This window comes from Salvelinus fontinalis, chromosome 12 (assembly GCF_029448725.1).
Source record: "Salvelinus fontinalis isolate EN_2023a chromosome 12, ASM2944872v1, whole genome shotgun sequence".
Lineage (NCBI taxonomy): Eukaryota > Metazoa > Chordata > Actinopteri > Salmoniformes > Salmonidae > Salvelinus > Salvelinus fontinalis.
Window position 1 is genome coordinate 47,881,665 of NC_074676.1, and position 20,174 is coordinate 47,901,838.

Consider the following 20,174-nt stretch of genomic DNA (forward strand, 5'->3'; position numbering starts at 1 on the left):
GCCAAACACCTGCCTCTAAGTAAGAGCCATACCAGGCAACCCAAAACCAACACAGAAACAGAAAACATAGAATGCCCACCCAACCTCACGTCCTGACCAACTAACACACATAACAAACTAACATAAATAGGTCAGGAACGTGACAACTCCAATACCTTGACTTTGTTGTCCTTAAGCCATTTTTCCACAACTTTGGAAGTATGCTTGGGGTCATTGCCCATTTGGAAGACCCATTTGCGACCAAGCTTTAACTTCCTGACTGATGTCTTGAGATGTTGCTTCAATATATCCACATAATTTTCTGTCCTCATGATGCCATCTAATTTGTGAAGTGCACCAGTCCCTTCTGCAGCAAAGCACCCCCACAACATGATGCTGCCACCCCCGTGCTTCACGGTTGGGATGGTGATCTTCAGCTAGCAAGCCTCCCCCTTTTTCCTCCAAACATACCGATGGTCATTATGGCCAAACAGTTCTATTTTTGTTTCATCCGACCAGAGAACATTTCTCCAAAAAGTACAATCTTTGTCCCCATGTACAGTTGCAAACCATAGTCTGGCTTTTTTATGGTGGTTTTGGAGCAGTGGCTTCTTCCTTGCTGAGCGGCCTTTCAGGTTATGTCGATATAGGACTTGTTTTACTGTGGATATAGATACTTTTGTACCTGTTTCCTCAAGCATCTTCACAAGGTCCTTTGTTGTTGTTCTGGGATTGATTTGCACTTTTCGCATCCAAGTATGTTCATCTCTAGGAGACATAACGTGTTTCCTTCCTGAGTGGTATGATGGCTACGTGGTCCCATGGTATTTATACTTGCGTACTATTGTTTGTACAGATGAACGTGGTTCCTTCAGGTGTTTGGAAATTGCTCCCAAGGATGAATCAGACTTGTGGAGGTCTTGTTTGATTTCTTTTGATTTTCCAATGATGTCAAGAAAAGAGGCACTGAGTTTGAAGGTAGGCCTTGAAATACATCCACAGGTACACCTCCAATTGACTCAAATTATGTCAATCAGCCTATCAGAAGCTTCTAAAGCCATGAATTTTCCAAGCTGTTTAAAGGCACTGTCAATTTAGTGTATGTAAACTTCTGACCTACTGGAATTGTGATACAGTGAATTATAAGTGAAATAATCTGTAAACAATTGTTGGAAAAATGTATTGTGTCATGCACCAAGTCGATGTCCTAACTGTCTTGCCAAAACTATAGTTTGTTAACAAGAAATTTGTGGAGTTGTTGAAAAAGGAGTTTAAATGACTCCAACCTAAATGTGTGGTAACTTCCGACTTCGAATGTATGTTCCTCTATGATGTGAACTGTTGAATTCTATTTTGATACTGCATTGCGAGACAGGAATAACTCACACACAATATACTCCTGTGGTCTCAGTGAGATGTTATTGAAGGTTTTCTTTGAACTGGTGATGGACTTGATGTATGAGGGGTCAAATAAAATTGTATTTGTCACATGTGCCTAATACAACTGGTGTAGACTTTACCATGAAATGCTTGCTTACAAGCCCTTTCCAACAATGCAGAGTTAAACAATTATTATAAAAATAAAAATAGTAACACAAGAGGAATAGAATACACAAGAATGGAGCTATATACAGGGAGTACCAGATCAATGTGCAGGGGCACAATGTATTTGAAGTAGATACTGTATGTACACATCGATTGGAGTCAAAATCTGACTTTACCGAAAACTGGCACAAAAGCTACTTAAAGTATGAATATTCATACGAAGTAAGATACTTTGATGACAGGACTTTTGCTTATGTGCCATATGTAAGTCATTGTCAAGCCCGACTCACTGACACCATGCCATCTGTTTATAGTAAGCAGTTATTGTGAGCTTCAGCACATTACAAAAGGGTCACAGTACACTTTGAAGTGAACTATAAATGCATTATGCCTTTTTGTTCATTCTGGTCAGTCTAGGGGGTTTCCAACCTCTGGTCTAGGCGGAAGCATCAGTCTATTCCTCCTCTATGCCCAGGGAGGAGTTGACTCACTGGGTGCCACACTACAAAGCTCATTCTTCCTCAGTCCCAGGAGAAACCAAGCTTTGATCTCTTTATCTGGAGCAGAAGAATACTGCAACTTTTGATGAGCGTCATTGAAATGGTTAATGGATGCTGCCTGCAAACACACATGTATCAAACATTCACCTTTCAACTTATCCTCTGATGCACCTGTCCCAGCAGCTGTTTGAGGTTGCAGGAGTCAGAGAGAGGCAAACACTAACACACATAGAGACACACACAAGGGGGAACCCGACATAGAGCATGAATTGCAATTTGTGCTTCCATCTCTCCTGTCTGTTTTCTGCAGCAAAGCGAATTAGCAACGTGTCAGGGAGGGTTACGGAAACGGGCACCCCAATTTTGAATGGGTATGTAGTGGTAATCAAACCAAGGCCTTTGAAACAGGCGGTTTGAAATCGTCCCTCTTATCCGGTGATATTGCTTTTTGAGTCAAAGAGTGTCTAGGGAGAGCATAAGCTTGAAGCTCACCACAGTTTTTGTTTCATGAAAAAAAAAGGGATTTAAAAGATAACCAGTTGAAAAGATAACCACTTTTCTCCATCCTTTAACATACAGAGGGTGTTTGAATTTCAATCAGTGAGTAGAGTTGCATTCTCCAGTGTTTCAAAAAGAAAAGCCTTTAGGGTGTCCATATGTCACTCAGTCATTTGTTTTGGTTCTGACTTTTTCTTTGTAATTTTTTCGGAAATGAATGATTCATATAAGCCCGACATGCTTCACAACTTAATAACCACATTTGATACTGTTCTAATTCTCAGAGCAAGAACTCAACGGACATTATGAAAGCTTAAACAAGTTTATTCTACACAAAGGGTCAATAAAGCTGCATTCAGACAAAACATGTTTCCACCACCACAAGTACAGTATATATACTCCAATTTAGGCCCTCCTCCTCCTCTCCAATCCTTACATCTATTATGGTTCGACAGGAAGAGGGTAATAGGGTAATAAACCATAATTTCTCCCTTAAGAGGATCTGACCTGACCTCAACCCCTCATTTGCCTAACCCACAGATGTCCATCCATATTCCCTATAGCAATCCTGTGACTTCCTCCCGTCCACCCAACACATTCCAAAGCCATCTGGCTCCTACAGATAACCATTAACTTCTGATGTAAAAACTAGTCTCTTTCACTCCTTAGATACTATACTTCTGAGTATAACAATGTTCCATGTTTAACCCAGAATCTAACAATACTGAAGAGATTGTGAATGCCATATGTAGATTGCTGTGCCAAATGTAACCACTATGTCATATTCCAACAAAGTTGTGCTTTACAAAGGGTAAGCAATGCTATGTTTGATTATAGCAATTGTGAGACTCATGCTTAAGTCATTTTCTTTGGATCTGACACGGGTTCTGATTCTTTCTCTCTCTCTCCTCCCAGAACCGCTTCCACCTACAGATGGCTACTCGGATCCCCCCGTCGGGCCTGTCGGAGCTACTGCTGGCCGTCCTCCAGCGGAGCGGCTGGCAGGAGGGCATGGCCGTGCTGTGCCAGGGTTGGGAGGAGGATGGCCTGCTGGAACTACTGGACCTCCAGAGCCACCTGGGCTGTGGCGCCACCCGTTGGCAACTCCGCGCCCTCCTCAACCTCACCCGTGCTGGCCCAGCAGAATCCCAAATCCAGGACTTCCTTTCAGAACACTTCCGGGGGCAGGGCCCAAGTCAGATCCCACCGCCGGCCGCGGTGCTGCTGTTTGGGGGCGACCCAGAGTGTGCGGCGGCGGTGCTGCGGAGCGCCCAGGACTTGGGGTTGACGCTGCCCACGGTGCACTGGGTCCTGGGCTACCCACTGAGCCCCGATGCCCTGCACTCCATCGGCCTGCCCCTGGGTCTGCTGGCCTACGGTGAAGTGGAGCGCAAGCCGCTGGACTTCTACATCCGCGACGCACTTCAGCTGGTAGGCCGGGCAGTGTCGGCTGCCACAGTGGTGCGCCCAGACCTGGCGCTCATCCAGAACATGGTCAACTGCTACGACAAACCCAACAAGCACGAGGTGCCCTCCTCCGGACAGTACCTTGCCAGGTAAGGCTGGTTTACTTTGACCCTTTAACTCACAAAGTCTCTGGAGGTTTAAAAGAATAGCTTACACACGTACACACAGTCAGGTCCAACATTATTGGCACGCTTGATAAAGATGAGCAAAAATCTTTACACCCCTTCACCTTTTCCATATTTTGGTGTGTTACATAGTGAATTTAAATGGACAACATTTTGAGTTTGTGTTACTGGCCTACACACCCCATAATGTCAAAGTGGAATTATGTTTTTAGAATGTTTTACAAATCAATTACAAATGAAAAGCTGAAATGTCTTGAGTCAATAAGTATTCAACCCCTTTGTTATGGCAAGCCTAAATAAGTTCAGGATTCATATTTTGCTTAACAAGTCACATACAAAAGTTGCATGGACTCTGTGTGCAATAATAGTGTTTAACAATATTTTGGAATGACTTCCTCATCTCTGTACCCCACACATACAATTATCTGAAAGGTCCCTCAGTAGAGCAGTGAATTTCAAACACAGATTTAACCACAAACACCAGGGAGGTTTTTCAAAGTCTCGCAAAGAAGAACACATCTTGGTAGACGGGTAAAAAAAAAACACCCAAAGATACAGACGTCCTTCCTAACTCAGTTGCCGGAGAGGAAGGAAACCGCTCAGGGATTTCACCATGAGGCCAATGGTGACTGTAAAACAGTTAGAGTTTAATGGCTGTGATAGGAGAAAACTGAGTATGATTCAACAACATTGTAGTTACTCCACAATACTAACATACATGACATAGTGAAAAGACAAAAGCCTGTACAGAATACAAATATTCCAAAACATGCATCCTGTTTGAAATAAAGTACTAAAGTAAAACTGCAAAAAATGTGGGAAAAAAATGTACTTTTTGTCTTGAGTACAAAGTGTTATGTTTGGGGCAAATCCAATACAACACATTACTGAGTACCACTCTTCGTATTTTAAAGCATGGTGGTGGCTGCATCATGTAATGGATATGCTTGTCATCAGCAAGGACTAGGCAGTTTTCTAGGATAAAAAGAAATGGAATACAGCTGAGCACAGGCAAAATCCTAGAGGAAAAACCTTGTTCAGTCTGCTTTCCAACAGGCACTGGGAGACAAATTCACCTTTCAGCATAACAATAACCTAACACAAGGCCAAATATACATTGGAGTTGCTAACCAAGACAACAGGGAAGGTTGCCGAATTACAGTGTTGAATTAAATCTGCTTGAAAATCTATGGCAAGACCTGAAAATGGCTGACTAGCAATGATCAACAACCAATTTGACAGAGCTTGAAGAATTTGGAAAATAATAATGTGCAAATTTAACCTAATCCAGGTGTGTAAAGCTTTTCGAGACTCACAGAAGTAGAAAGAAAGACTCACAGCTGTAATCGCTGCCAAAGATGATTCTAACATGTATTGACTCAGGGGGTTGAATACTTAACTAATCAAGATACATTAGTGTTTTATTTTTCATGAATGTTTTACAAATGTTAGCATTTTGTGTAGATCGTTGACAAAGAAATGACAATTAAATCAATTTGAATCCCATTTTGTAACACAACATAATGTGGAAAAAGTCAAAGGGTGTGAATATTTTCTGAAGGCATATATACATACAAAAGTATGTGGAAATTCTTTCAAATTAGTGGATTCGGCTATTTTAGCAACACCCGTTGCTGACAGGTGTATAAAATCGAGTCCACAGCAATGCAATCTCCATAGACAAACATCGTCAGCAGAATGGCCCGTACTGAAGAGCTCAGTGACTTTCTACGTGGCACCGTCATAGGATGGCACCGTCCAACAAGTCATTTCGTCACATTTCTGCCCTGCTAGTGCTGCCCCGGTCAACTGTAAGTGCTGTTACATTAGGAATACCTTCAGAATATTGAGTTGACTCCAACACTTCCTACAGTTGTGTCAAGTTGGTTGGATGTCCTTTGTGTGGTGGACCATTCTTGTTACACACAGGAAACTGTTGAGCTTGAAAAACCCAGCAGCGTTGCAGTTCTTGACACAACCCGGTGCGCCTGGCACCTACTACCATACCCCCTTCAAAGACACTTAAATATTTTGTCTTTCCTATTTACCCTCTGAATGGCACACACACAATCCATGTCTTAATTATGTTTAGGCTTAAAAATCCCCTTAATTTACACTGATTGAAGTGGATTTTTAACAAGTGACATCAATTAGGGATCATAGCTTTCAACTGGATTCATCTGGTCAGTCTATGTCATGGAAAGAGCAAGTGTTCTCAATGTTTTGTATACTCAGTGTACATACATGCATACATACGCACGCACGCACGCACGCACGCACGCACGCACGCACACACACACACACACACACACACACACACACACACACACACACACACACACACACACATACAGACTGTTGTATTGCATTCTGTTGCATCTCCTTTTAGCCAAGTTGTGTCTGAATAGTGTTTTCAGGTCCATGTTATTATAACGGATTGGTTCGGTAAGTGCTGTAGACAGTTAAGTAGTGATTCTCTCCCAGTGTCAGTGTTCACAGGAGACTGCAAATAGGCCTATCTCTTGCTGAGGTCAGACTGTTCGTCACCCCTAACCACAGAGCAGCTCTTCTAAACACAATGATAGATGCAGCCTCCAGTGTTTGGAGAGAGGCGGGAGTGTGTTTGTACACATATCCTCTCTCACACACACGCACGAACACACACGTGCACACACAGGCACACACGCGCACACACACATGCGCGTGCACACACACACAGACAGACAGACAGACAGACAGACAGACAGACACTCTCTCTCTCTTTCAAACACACACGCACATGCACACGCACACGCACGCACTCATCCAGCTGGAATACAAACATGAAGTGGAGGAGGGTAGAGTTTTAAGCTTTATTCATGAGTTCCAGTCAGTTGCCTCCCCAACAGGGCAGCCAGGCAGCCAGGCTCCCTTATCAAAAGAGCCCACAGTCCTTTCTGTCTCTGCGTGGCTCAGAGCAGTGCAGAGCGACAGCAGCACACAGCTTTACAACTGCTGTATCTGCCACAGACCAGAGTAACAACAGCTGCGTAACCTAGCCATGCAGCCAGCGTCTCAGCACAAAAACACAATAGAATGAGCTTCAACTGGACCAATTGTAACTAGGCTCAGCTATATCATGTTGGAAAAAACGATACAACAGAAATTATGCAATAGCTTGTGGGTCTGGAATGCTAGAGCACCATGTTGTATTTATTAATTGGCCGAAAGAGGCAAGTCATTTTGAGCAGTAAGCAGTTAGCACTTTGTTTCAGGAGTAGTGTTTGTTGCCTGCGGCGTCAACGCAGAGGAGAATGATTACAACATTTTGGAAAGCACCCCTTTATAACTATAATAAAACTATATTTAGTTGTACCAAGTCATTTGGGAGGGCCATCTAACTAATGGGATTGACTGGGTGCTTAGTGCAGAGTAAAGATCGCCGATGTCGAGATAACAGCGGTTTGCTCAAGAACAACTCCATGATAATCATAATGTCACCTAGACACATAATTACAGCTACATAACAGAGCAACTATTAGAGAGAGAAGAGGGCCTCAGGGGAGGAAGGGATGGATCATGAGAGAAATGCATGAGGGTTGATGACAGTGGTAGATAGAAACCCAGCGAGGTTGAGGTGTGGGAGGGGGATGCTTTTAAGTAATTGCAACCTGTGCCTACTGTTAAAGAGGAACACATAGCCTTTCAATGTAATGATGTAATAGCATCCAGCTCCTTTTATCTCGTGTGGGGTTCAGGAGAAAGAGGAGAGGAAGGGAGATATAGGCTGAGACAGGGAGAAATTAATGACCTAAAGGTTTGGAGACAAATGACCTTTTAATTTTCGATGAAAGAAGTTCAGCGACGATCACATGGTGTCATCTCAGTTATTGATGGCTGCACACATTCATCCTGACACAACATGACTGTCACAGCTACCCTCAGCCAATGGGATTGGCTGGATCTGTATTTCCTGAAGTGACCCCTTCGCTAAGCTAAACCACCATGCCGTAATTCATTGAAGGGCTAACCGCTAGGGGCTAGCATTTCACCATGGATCCGAGACAGAAATGTATGAACTGGGGCAGGTTTTCACATGAAAATGAACTACTCACTCGCTCAACTAAGCAGAGCCTGGCGTTCAGAGTCTGTGATGAGGCCAAAAAGGTGTCAGCCAGAAAGATAGCCAATCCTAGCCATGGGGAAATGACTAGCTGTCAATCAGGGCGGTGACGGTATACACTGTTGGCCTTGCTGCAGGTGCAGGATGGATTAGTTTGGCTTCAATAGATGCCAATCCTGCTTTTGACATATTGTGCTACAGTAGCTAAGGTGCCTGTCTGGATTGTGCTGCAGGTCAGGTGTGGAGAGAACAGGTGTAGGTGGTTACAGTCAGATCACAGTTTGGAGTTCACTGTGCATTTCCTGAAGTGAGTTTGATACTGTACAGTCTGACTCACTATCCCTGTGGCCAGAAGTCTATGTGCACCTCCCCCCGCCACCACACCATAGAAATCATCTATAGGAAATGCAATATCTTGGGACTCAAATGCATGCACTAAATAGCCTGAAGGGTAATGAAGTCCTGTAATCTAATGTGATCTCCTCTGGCCTATAGGTTCCTGTCCAACACGTCGTTCTCGGGGCTGACGGGGCCGGTGTCAGTGCAGAGGAACCTATCCCGAGTTCTCACCTCTCAGCGATTCCACATCTGGAGCTTGCAGCGGGACGCGGTGGGCCAGCCCACCTGGGTGACAGTGGGCAGCTGGGAGGGGGGCCGCCTGGAGGTGGAGGACCAGGGCCTGTGGCAAGGGCACAATGGCAAGAGCCATGGCCTGGGAGAGGGCCAGGGGGGGCGGGGTGGGGGCCGGTGGCGAGCCGGCAGTCCTGTGGCAGGCAGCCGGGTGCGGGTAGTCACCCTAGTGGAGCACCCCTTCGTATTCACGCGGGAGGTGGATGAGGACGGGAACTGTCCGGCAGGACAGTACTGCCTGGACGCGGGGACAAACAGCTCAGACATGCTGGAGCGCTACTTCAGTGAGCGTGCCACGGGCAACTCTACCTTCCTGCCCACGGACTATGGCAAGTGTTGTTACGGATACTGCATAGACCTGCTGGAGAAAATGTCAGAGGACATGCGTTTCGAGTACGACCTGTACATCGTGGGCGATGGGAAGTACGGTGCATCAAAAAGCGGCCGCTGGACTGGGCTGGTGGGTGACCTGCTCAATGGCGTGGCCGACATGGCCGTCACCTCATTCAGCATTAACTCAGTACGCAGCCGTGTCATTGACTTCACGTCGCCCTTCTTCTCCACCTCGCTGGGCATCCTGGTGCGCAGCAAGGACACGGCGGCGCCCATCGGCGCCTTCATGTGGCCCCTGCACTGGTCTATGTGGGTGGGCATTTTCGTGGCGCTGCATATCACCGCCCTCTTCCTCACCCTCTATGAGTGGAAGAGCCCGTTTGGCATGACGCCACACGGACGCAACCGCCTGCGCGTCTTCTCCTACTCGTCTGCGCTAAACCTGTGCTACGCCATCCTGTTCGGCCGCACGGTCTCCAGCAAGACGCCCAAGTGCTGGACGGGTCGGTTTCTGATGAACCTGTGGGCCATCTTCTGCCTGCTGGTGCTGTCCAGCTACACAGCCAACCTGGCCGCCGTCATGGTCGGCGAGAAGACCTTCGAGGAACTCTCGGGGATCCATGACGCCAAGGTGAGGCGAACTATTCTCTCCCACCACAATCTTGTTCCCCCTCACCCTCTGTCTCTCTAATCTTCCCTCTCTCTCCCTCCCTTCCTCCCTTCCTCCTCTCCCTTCATCCCTTCCCCCTCTGCCTTCCTCCCTTCCACCCCAGCTCCATCACCCATCCCATGGTTTCAGGTTTGGCACAGTGAGGGAAAGCAGCGCTGAGGAGTACATGAAGAAGAGTTTCCCAGAGATGCACGAGTACATGAGGCGCTACAATGAGCCCACCACACCCGATGGGGTGTCCACCCTCAAGTAAGAGATCACAACCCTACTTCTGGAGAGCTACAGGGTGTGCAAGCTTTTGTTCCAGCCCTACACTCACATACCCGATTCAGCTAATCAAGGTCCTAATGAGCAGCTGCTTAGTAGAATCAGGTGTGTTCGAGTGGGACTGGGACAAAAAGCCTGCACCTGCAGTATCACTCCTAGAGTAGGATTGTACATGGCACCTCTGAGCTACATCCATAGAAATACTATTTAAAGGCACTTTAACCTACATTTGATTGTATCCATGGGTGTTTATAAGTGTTTTTTAAGTTATTTGGCCAGAGGTGGATCAAGTCGAGCACAGAGTAGATAGATACTTTCTCTGTCAGCTCTGTCTTCCTCTGGGAGAAGTGTTTGTTGTGTTCCTCAAAGAAAGGTCTGTCATCAAGGAAGACAGAAGAGAAAGGCAAAGGAGAGGAGAGGCCAGTGGTATTGCTTCAAAACAAGATCAAATGGGAAAGGGAGCACACACAAACAAACTGTCTTTCTGCGCGTGTTGTCCGACTCTCGAGAGACACAAGGCTGCAAAGTTGATCCTCAGGTGGAAGAAGAAGGGTTATAGTTCAATTTAGACCAAGAGAGAAGACAACTGTCATTTGAGCTTGTGATTGTGTAGACTGTGGATCCTCCTATTTTACCTTAGTTTTGTAAAATCTTTTGACAAGATTAGCCAGTAGCCACATAGACATGTTTGAATATTGTGTTACAAAATAACTTAACCAATACTACCTGAAGAGTGATCCTAGGGAGTGATATATAAAGGGGGAGTAATCAGGGTAGTGATGAAGTCCAGGTGTGCCTCATGAGGCGCAGGTGTGCGTAATGAGGGTTGCCAAGTGTGCGTAATGATGGGTTGCCTGGACCGGTGGTTAGTAAAGCCGGAGAGGGGGAGTAGGCGTGACAGTACCTCCCTGACTCGTGGCTCCAGACCCAGGACGACGCCAGCCAAGGGGGCGGCCCCGAGGGCAAGGAGCGGGCCGGTCCGGATGGGGAAGGTGGAAATCTCGTATGATGTTGGGATCTAGAATGTCGTCCACCAGAATCCAACACTGCTCCTCTGGACCATACCCCTCCCAGTCCACCAGGTACTGGAGCCGACCCCCACGACGTTGGGAGTCCACGAGGGATCTGATGGCATAGGTGGGACCTCTTTTGACGTCCAGGGGAGGCGGAAGGGTATCGTGGGAGGTGGCTTCAGCCAGGGGACCAGGAACCACTGGCCTGAAGAGGGAGACATGAAAAGAGGGTGAGATTTGGTAGTTAGTGGGGAGCTGTAGTCTATATGTCACCTTGTTGACCCTCCGTAGAACCTTGAACGTCCCCACAAACCAGGGGCTCAGTTTCTTACAGGGCAGGCGGAGTGGGAGGTTCCTGGTGGAGAGCCAGATGCAATCACCAGGATGGAACACGGGAGCCTCACTGAAGTGGCGTTCCGCCTGCTTCTTCTGGTGGCGGACGGCACGCTGGAGCCTCACGTAGGCATCGTTCCAAACTTCTTCTGCGTGCCTGAACCACGGAGCCGGGGTCGGCTGATAACCCAGAACACACTGGAAGGGAGTCAGCCCGGTGGAGGAGTGATGCAATGAATTCTGGGTGTAATCCGCACAGGGAAGGAATCGGGCCCACTCTCCCTGCTGGTCCTGACAGTGACTCCTCAGGAAGCTCCCTAGCTCCTGGTTCATCATCTCCACCTGCCCGTTAGACTGAGGCCGGTATCCGGAAGTGACCCCCAGCTTCTCCATGAAGGTTTTCCATACCCGTGACGTGAATTGGGGGCCACGGTCGGAGACGATGTCCTTCGGAAGGCCATAGTGCCGGAAGACCTGCTGGAACAGTGCCTCAGAGACCTGGAGAGTGGTAGGAAGACCAGAAAGAGGGACAAAATGACAGGATTTCGAGAATCTGTCCACAACCTCTAAAATGGTGGTGAAAGCATCAGAGAAGGGGAGAACAGTGACAAAATCTTTGGACAGCTGTGACGGGAAGGGGAAGTAGTTTCCCTGCTGGAACGTGAAGGGGAGTTTTGGATTGAGTACATACTGAACATGAGTTGACATAGTAGACAACGTCCTGTGCCAAAGTGGAACACCAGTATTTATCAGAAAGGGATTGGATGGTGTGGGTGATACCTGGATATCCAGCGGCGAGGGATGTGTGTGCCCAGGTCAACAGCTGATCTCTCACCTCCGCAGGAATGTAGATGCACTCTGGAGGGCAGGTGGTAGGAACGGGTTCCCTCTCTAGAGCTAGGCAGATGTCCACATCTACGTCCCACAACACGGGGCCAACAATACGGGAGGAACGATTTATGGGCTAAAGGGCACTCACAGGACCCTCCACCGACGTTGAACCACAGGGTGTGGGAAAGCAGTTCCTCCGACATCCTGGTCCTCAGGCGATGATTCTCATCTTAGACCAAGAGATGGGGGGTTTATGAAGTTGAAGCCACGGGAGGCCGAGGATGACTTTGTGCACAGGTGCAGAGGTGATGAGAAAGGGAAGGCTTTGAGGGTGCTGTGACTTGCGTAATAGTGCCGGGTCCCCACTGTCATTTATCCAGGGCTCAGACCAAACAAGAAGAGGAGAGCAGGTACACAGGGATGTTGAGGGAGGAGACAAGGGCCTAGTCGATGAAAATCCCTGCAGCACCGGAGTCCACTAGAGCCGTAGAGACAACACCTGAGCGACAGCCAGCCAGTGAAATAGAAACCAGGAAGGGTTTGGCGGAACACGATGAAGGAATACGGATGATCACGGGGCTGTTCCTCTGCCCCAGTGGATCTGCCCCCTCTGCCCCCTGGTTAGGATGCACTGGACACAGCTGTAGCCGGTGCCCCTCCTGGCCACAATAGGGACACAACCCCAGCCGTCTCCGGTGACTTAGCTCTGCCGCAGAGAGATGTGATTCCTATCTCCATGGATTCAGGCTCTGCCTCAGGACGGCCGAAGGAGAAAGGCGAGGGATGAGGGGACCACCGACACTCCCGAAGAAGGTTGTCCAGACGGATGGCAATCGCGATGAGCACGTCCAGGTAAAGGTTGTCGTCCCGACAAGCCAACTCGGTTTGGACATCCTTGCGCAGTCTTCTTCAGAATAGGGTGTGGAGTGCCGGCTCATTCCATCCACTGGGGGCTGCCACGGTCTGGAAGGTGAGGGCGTACTCCGCAGCAGTCTGGGAACCCTTCCAGAGTTGGAGTAGTCGCCCACTTCCCTCTTTGCCATCCTGTGGATGATCGAAGACTGCCCTGAACAGAGCTATGAACCCCTCATAGGAACCCAACTCCTCCTCTCCTCTCTCCCAGACGGCCATAGCAAACTCCAACACCCACCCGTTCAGCAGGGAAATGACCGTGGCAACGTTGGACCTCTCCTGGTGGGGGCTCCCATCTGATGAGCGAAATAGAAGGAGCACTGGAGTAGGAAGCCACGGCATTTGGATGAGTCCCGTCATATCTTCCCGGGAGGGGCAGTTGGGCATCGGTGACCTGGGCAGATTGCTGGGTAGGCTGGGAGACTGGTTTGCTGGGTTGACTCATGATAGAGGGCTCTGCTATTTGAAAGTAAATCCTCTCGTGTGGTTATCGAGGTGGTGGAGGATGCGAAGGACCTCATCCGTAGTCGCATGCAGTTGCGCCAGCTGATCGTGGTGTTGGTGGAGTAGGTGTCCCTGTTCGCCAACAGTCTACCATATATATATAGATATATATAGGGGACCACCGACAGATATATATATATATATTTATATATATATTTTTCTTCTGCTGTTTCCATATTTTCGAGGTAGTATTCTGTAACGTAGACCCAGGGAGTCTGGAAGCAAGTGTAGTGTGATTTTTAATGAAAACAACCATGGAATGAATACAAAACAAGAGCAGCGTGTAACAAGGAAAACATAAACAATACTACCTGAAGCGGTGTGCGTAATGAGTGTTGCCAGGTGTGCGTAATGAGGGTTGCCAGGACCAGTGGTTAGTAAACCGGCGACATTGAGCACCAGAGGGGGGGGGGCGGGTGTAGACATGACAAGTTGATCCCTTCTGGAATAAGAGTCCACTCTTCTAAGTGGATGGTTTGATGGATGGTTTGAATAAACAGCCAAACTGCCAGAAAATTGCTAGTAATATCCACTGTTGATTTCTTACCCAAGAGGTCATCCCCTCCTTACAATTGAAGCTGAAGTCAGAGGACTCCACAGCTGACACATTTGATAATGTGCAGTTTTGACATCTTGAACCTCCATTATGGTAGTTCCCATGACCCATAATCCTCTCTGGTTCAGCTGATGTACCTAGTCAGGAGTCAGCATCATAATGGAAGTTGAGTGCCTGATTTGGGCACTGTACTCTGTCTGCATTCATTCCGGGTTTTGTTTGGTCAGACAGGCGATTAATATGTGACAATAAAACATATATTTATCTAATGGATTTGCTTTACCCTTCTCCTTCTGTCCAATTTCCCTGGAGGACTGATTCTGAGCCCCCCATTTACACTGAGACATGAAGTATAAACATGATGGTGACGAGGGCCATGTGCTGAATCTGGAATGAGGGAGGACATAGCCTTTTTGATGTGTGGTGCATAGGATTGAGCCATGGTCAATTTCAAACTTGGCCTGTTTGGTTTGTGGTTTACAACGATTAGGATGTGGCCTAGTTGGTGTGTTATGATTGGGACGTGGCCTAGTTGGTGTGTTGTGATTAGGACGTGGCCTAGTTGGTGTGTTGTGATTGGGACGTGGCCTAGTTGGTGTGTTGTCATTGGGACATGGCCTGTTTGGTCTGTGGTGATTGGGACGTGGCCTATTTGTTGTGTTGTGATTGGGACGTGGCCTAGTTGGTGTGCTGTGATTGGGACGTGGCCTGTTTGGTGTGTGGTGATTTGGACGTGGCCTGTTTGGTGTGTGGTGATTGGGACGTGGCCTATTTGGAGTTTTATGATTGAGATTTGGCCTGTTTGGTGTGTGGTGATTGGGATGTGTATAACCCCTTCTCCCTGTGTGTTGAAGGGTAGATCCCCCTCAGCTTGATGCCTTCATCATGGACAAGGCCCTGCTGGACTACGAGGTGTCCATCGACGCAGACTGCAAGCTGCTCACTGTGGGCAAGCCCTTCGCCATCGAAGGTAAGAAACCGCCCATCCACCCTGACACTGTATTGTTTTGACAGCCCTCAGACTTGATGGCACTAGAGCCATTGCCTGTCTGTCTGTGTCTATGTGTGTCTGTTTGTCTCTCTGTTTATGTGTGTGTGTGTGTGTGTGTGTGTGTGTGTGTGTGTGTGTGTGTGTGTGTGTGTGTGTGTGTGTGTGTGTGTGTGTGTGTGTGTGTGTGTGTGTGTGTGTGTGTGTGTGTGTGTGTGTGTGTGTGTGTGTGTGTGTGTGTGTGTGTGTGTGTTTTCTTAAGTGCCCTGGTATGTAGGTAGGCATGCATTTGCTTGAATGTGTGTTTGGATTCCCTGTCCTCTCCCTGTTTTCTAGTTAATCTCAAATTCACATTCTTTTCATTTGAATATATATTATTCAAATATATTCATTGGTATTTTGTCTGAACCAACATCACACCCATGTTTCTGAGAGCCTGTGCAGGATTAAGGGGAGTAAGTGGAAACAGCCTCCTGCGGTTCGCCTTTCTGTGTTTGTCTTTCTGCATTGCTGCTCCCACATTGTCAACGCATTAAGGTTCACTTTTCACTGTCAATCTTTTTTCGAGCAGTTACAGTAGGTAGGTGCTGGTGACCCACAGGGTGTGCAGGGAACAGTGTGAAACAGGGACGTACTATCTAAACTTGTCCAATAAGAAACATGTTTTTATTTTCATTTGCAAAACGTTATTTGTTTGCCATAATTACACAACCCTAATTCAGTTCACCAAGGACATGATGAGTACTTGATAGCAGATGTATTGTGCAGGGATAGAAGAATAGGATGAGCACTTGATAGCAGATGTATTGTGCAGTGATAGAAGAATAGGATGAGTACTTGATAGCAGATGTATTGTGCAGTGATAGAAGAATAGGATGAGTACTTGATAGCAGATGTATTGTGCAGTGATAGAAGAATAGGATGAGTACTTGATAGCAGATGTATTGTGCAGTGATAGAAGAATAGGATGAGTACTTGATAGCAGATGTATTGTGCAGTGATAAAAGAATAGGATGAGTACTTGATAGCAGATGTATTGTGCAGTGATAGAAGAATAGGATGAGTACTTGATAGCAGATGTATTGTGCAGTGATAGAAGAATAGGATGAGTACTTGATAGCATATGTATTGTGCAGTGATAGAAGAATAGGATGAGTACTTGATAGCAGATGCATTGTGCAGTGATAGAAGAATAGGATGAGTACTTGATAGCAGATGTATTGTGCAGTGATAGAAGAATAGGATGAGTACTTGATAGCAGATGTATTGTGCAGTGATAGAAGAATAGGATGAGTACTTGATAGCATATGCATTGTGCAGTGATAGAAGAATAGGATGAGTACTTGATAGCAGATGTATTGTGCAGTGATAGAAGAATAGGATGAGTACTTGATAGCAGATGTATTGTGCAGTGATAGAAGAATAGGATGAGTACTTGATAGCAGATGTATTGTGCAGTGATAAAAGAATAGGATGAGTACTTGATAGCAGATGTATTGTGCAGTGATAAAAGAATAGGATGAGTACTTGATAGCAGATGTATTGTGCAGTGATAGAAGAATAGGATGAGTACTTGATAGCAGATGTATTGTGCAGTGATAGAAGAATAGGATGAGTACTTGATAGCAGATGTATTGTGCAGTGATAGAAGAACAGACAGCACACCCTGTGGGTTTCTTGAACCAGGATTGAAAATAATTGTTTCAGAGAAGTATCCCTCCAGGCTAAAGTGGGGGCTGTTGAAATCAGTGTGGGGGCACAATTTTGGGGGGGATCTTGCGTTGGAATTCTGCTTATATCACGCTATACCACAATAAACATAAAGTTCAAATGCAGAGACTCCAAGACCATTGAGTGCTTTTGAAATGACAGGTTGCCACTAAAGCAAGGCCATTTGACATTGAATATAGGCTACAAGATAGATAGGGTAATTCACCTATTACAAACAGCCTATGTGAATGAAGCCGTACACACAGCGTCTTACCAAAATAATGCAAACTAAATGCTGAAAGTAGTAGCATAGTTATTCATGCAAAATAAAAATACTAAATAGCAATTTGGGTTAGAATATCGACACAACTGTGAATGCAAACGAATGAATGTGAACAGAACAAACTAGCGGGAGGTGTACTATAGGCCTACAATCTAAATATCAGATTGATAAAGGCATGACACAATCTATATTTAGCCTATTTACTCTTCAAACATGGAAAATCATGCAGCTCATTAATTCAGCAACATGTTGCGATATGGCACAATACACTTCTGTGGATCAAATTCAACCCACCCACGTAATCATTGAATCAATGCCTGCCTACTGTAAACATGTTTCCAATACGTACAGTTCCATTTACAACCAAGCAATGGGCTACCATAAAAACAGAATATAGACTATCAATTTCTATGATGAAACATATCGATATTTAGCTATACCCAGGGGCGTAATTTAGGTTCTTGCATTGGAATTATATTGAATTCTGCTTATATCACACTATACCACTATAAACATAAAAGTTCAAATGCAGAGACCATTGAGTGCTTTTGACCAAGAAGTGACACATCTACTGGGTGTTCCAGACACTCTCTTCCTATGATCCAGTTGCTATTAAATTAAGGTTTTTGGACAGAAAACCTGCAGCAAGGGTAGGATTCAATAGGCTGTGGAGCCATTATCCTGGCGGTGCTTGTGGAAGGGTGGGTAGGCTCTGCACTTGGTGCTAGCTGGAGCTCGGCAGCATCATCGCTGCTGGGCTTGGTGGTGGCCTCGGTGGTTAGATTTCTGATATCCATTGTGGCAGATTAGCTGGTTAGAGCTAAATAGGCTAATAAATAATAGGCTACCTTTTACAGCTAGTTAAGAAGCTAACTAAACTCTGTAGTGGTGGGGCGTGAGGCAGAGTTGAGTGAAGCAGCTTTGACTGTGACCCCGTCCTTATAAATCAAAATCAAATATTACAGGCGGAGGTATTTTCACATTATTCACGTAGCCTACCATGTTATTCACGTAGCCTACCACAGATGAGCAGGGTTTTTCATGATTTTTATGGAAACCCAAAGGAGTCATACCTAACCGCCCAGTGGCCTTATCACTCTGGCAGGCTGTCTGTCCATGGTGCTGATAAAGCGCAGCGGAGATACAGATTTGGCGCCAACCTGTCACTCAAACATTTGAACCTTTTTGCTATTTTTGTATAGGGACATAAAACTAAAACTAAGGGGGGACAAGTTTCAACTGTGGGGGCTAACCCGGGTGTGTATCTCTCCCTGATCCTGATTCCCGCTATCTTTCCTTTACTGAGATATACAGTGCATTTGGAAAGTATTCAGACCCCTTCACTTTTTCCACATTTTGTTACATTACAGCCTTATTCTAAAATGTATTAAATATTTTTTACCCCCCCATCAATCTACACACAATACCCTATAATGACAAAGCAAAAACAAGTTTTTAGAAAATGTTGCAAATGAGAGGGAACGGTAATAGGAGGATGGGGGAGAGAGGGAACGGTAATAGGAGGATGGGGAGAGAGGGAACGGTAATAGGAGGATGGGGAGAGAGGGAACGGTAATAGGAGGATGGGGGAGAGAGGGAACGGTAATAGGAGGATGGGGGAGAGAGGGAACGGTAATAGGAGGATGGGGGAGAGAGGGAACGGTAATAGGAGGATAGGGGAGAGAGGGAACGGTAATACGAGGATGGGGAGAGAGGGAACGGTAATAGGAGGATGGGGAGAGAGGGAACGGTAATAGGAGGATGGGGGAGAGAGGGAACGGTAATAGGAGGATGGGGGAGAGAGGGAACGGTAATACGAGGATGGGGAGAGAGGGAACGGTAATAGGAGGATGGGGGAGAGAGGGAACGGTAATACGAGGATGGGGAGAGAGGGAACGGTAATACGAGGATGGGGGAGAGAGGGAACGGTAATAGGAGGATGGGGAGTGAGGGAACGGTAATAGGAGGATGGGGGAGAGAGGGAACGGTAATAGGAGGATGGGGGAGAGAGGGAACGGTAATAGGAGGATGGGGAGAGAGGGAACGTTAATAGGAGGATGGGGAGAGAGGGAACGGTAATACGAGGATGGGGAGAGAGGGAACGGTAATACGAGGATGGGGGAGAGAGGGAACGGTAATAGGAGGATGGGGAGTGAGGGAACGGTAATAGGAGGATGGGGGAGAGAGGGAACGGTAATAGGAGGATGGGGGAGAGAGGGAACGGTAATAGGAGGATGGGGAGAGAGGGAACGTTAATAGGAGGATGGGGAGAGAGGGAACGGTAATAGGAGGATGGGGGAGAGAGGGAACGGTAATAGGAGGATGGGGGAGAGAGGGAACGGTAATAGGAGGATGGGGAGAGAGGGAACGGTAATAGGAGGATGGGGGAGAGAAGGAACGGTAATAGGAGGATGGGGGAGAGGGAACGGTAATAGGAGGATGGGGGAGAGAGGGAACGGTAATAGGAGGATGGGGAGAGAGGGAACGGTAATAGGAGGATGGGGAGAGAGGGAACGGTAATAGGAGGATGGGGAGAGAGGGAACGGTAATACGAGGATGGGGAGAGAGGGAACGGTAATACGAGGATGGGGAGAGAGGGAACGGTAATAGGAGGATGGGGAGAGAGGGAACGGTAATAGGAGGATGGGGGAGAGAGGGAACGGTAATAGGAGGATGGGGGAGAGAGGGAACGGTAATAGGAGGATGGGGAGAGAGGGAACGGTAATAGGAGGATGGGGGAGAGAGAGAACGGTAATACGAGGATGGGGAGAGAGGGAACGGTAATAGGAGGATGGGGGAGAGAGGGAACGGTAATAGGAGGATGGGGAGAGAGGGAACGGTAATAGGAGGATGGGGGAGAGAGGGAACGGTAATACGAGGATGGGGAGAGAGGGAACGGTAATAGGAGGATGGGGAGAGAGGGAACGG

The 20,174-nt window shown here is 47.0% G+C and overlaps 1 protein-coding gene across 1 annotated transcript in view; it reads left to right on the plus strand.

Annotated features, from left to right (window-relative positions):
• The window catches only part of LOC129867521 (glutamate receptor ionotropic, NMDA 3B-like), a 113,553-nt gene that overhangs the window by 75,742 nt on the left and 17,637 nt on the right, over positions 1-20,174 (plus strand). Inside the window, exons 2-5 of the mRNA XM_055940972.1 lie at positions 3,438-4,078; positions 8,712-9,810; positions 9,953-10,098; positions 15,120-15,235. Coding sequence (XP_055796947.1) covers positions 3,438-4,078; positions 8,712-9,810; positions 9,953-10,098; positions 15,120-15,235 — 2,002 coding nt within the window. The remainder of the gene's footprint in view (positions 1-3,437; positions 4,079-8,711; positions 9,811-9,952; positions 10,099-15,119; positions 15,236-20,174) is intronic.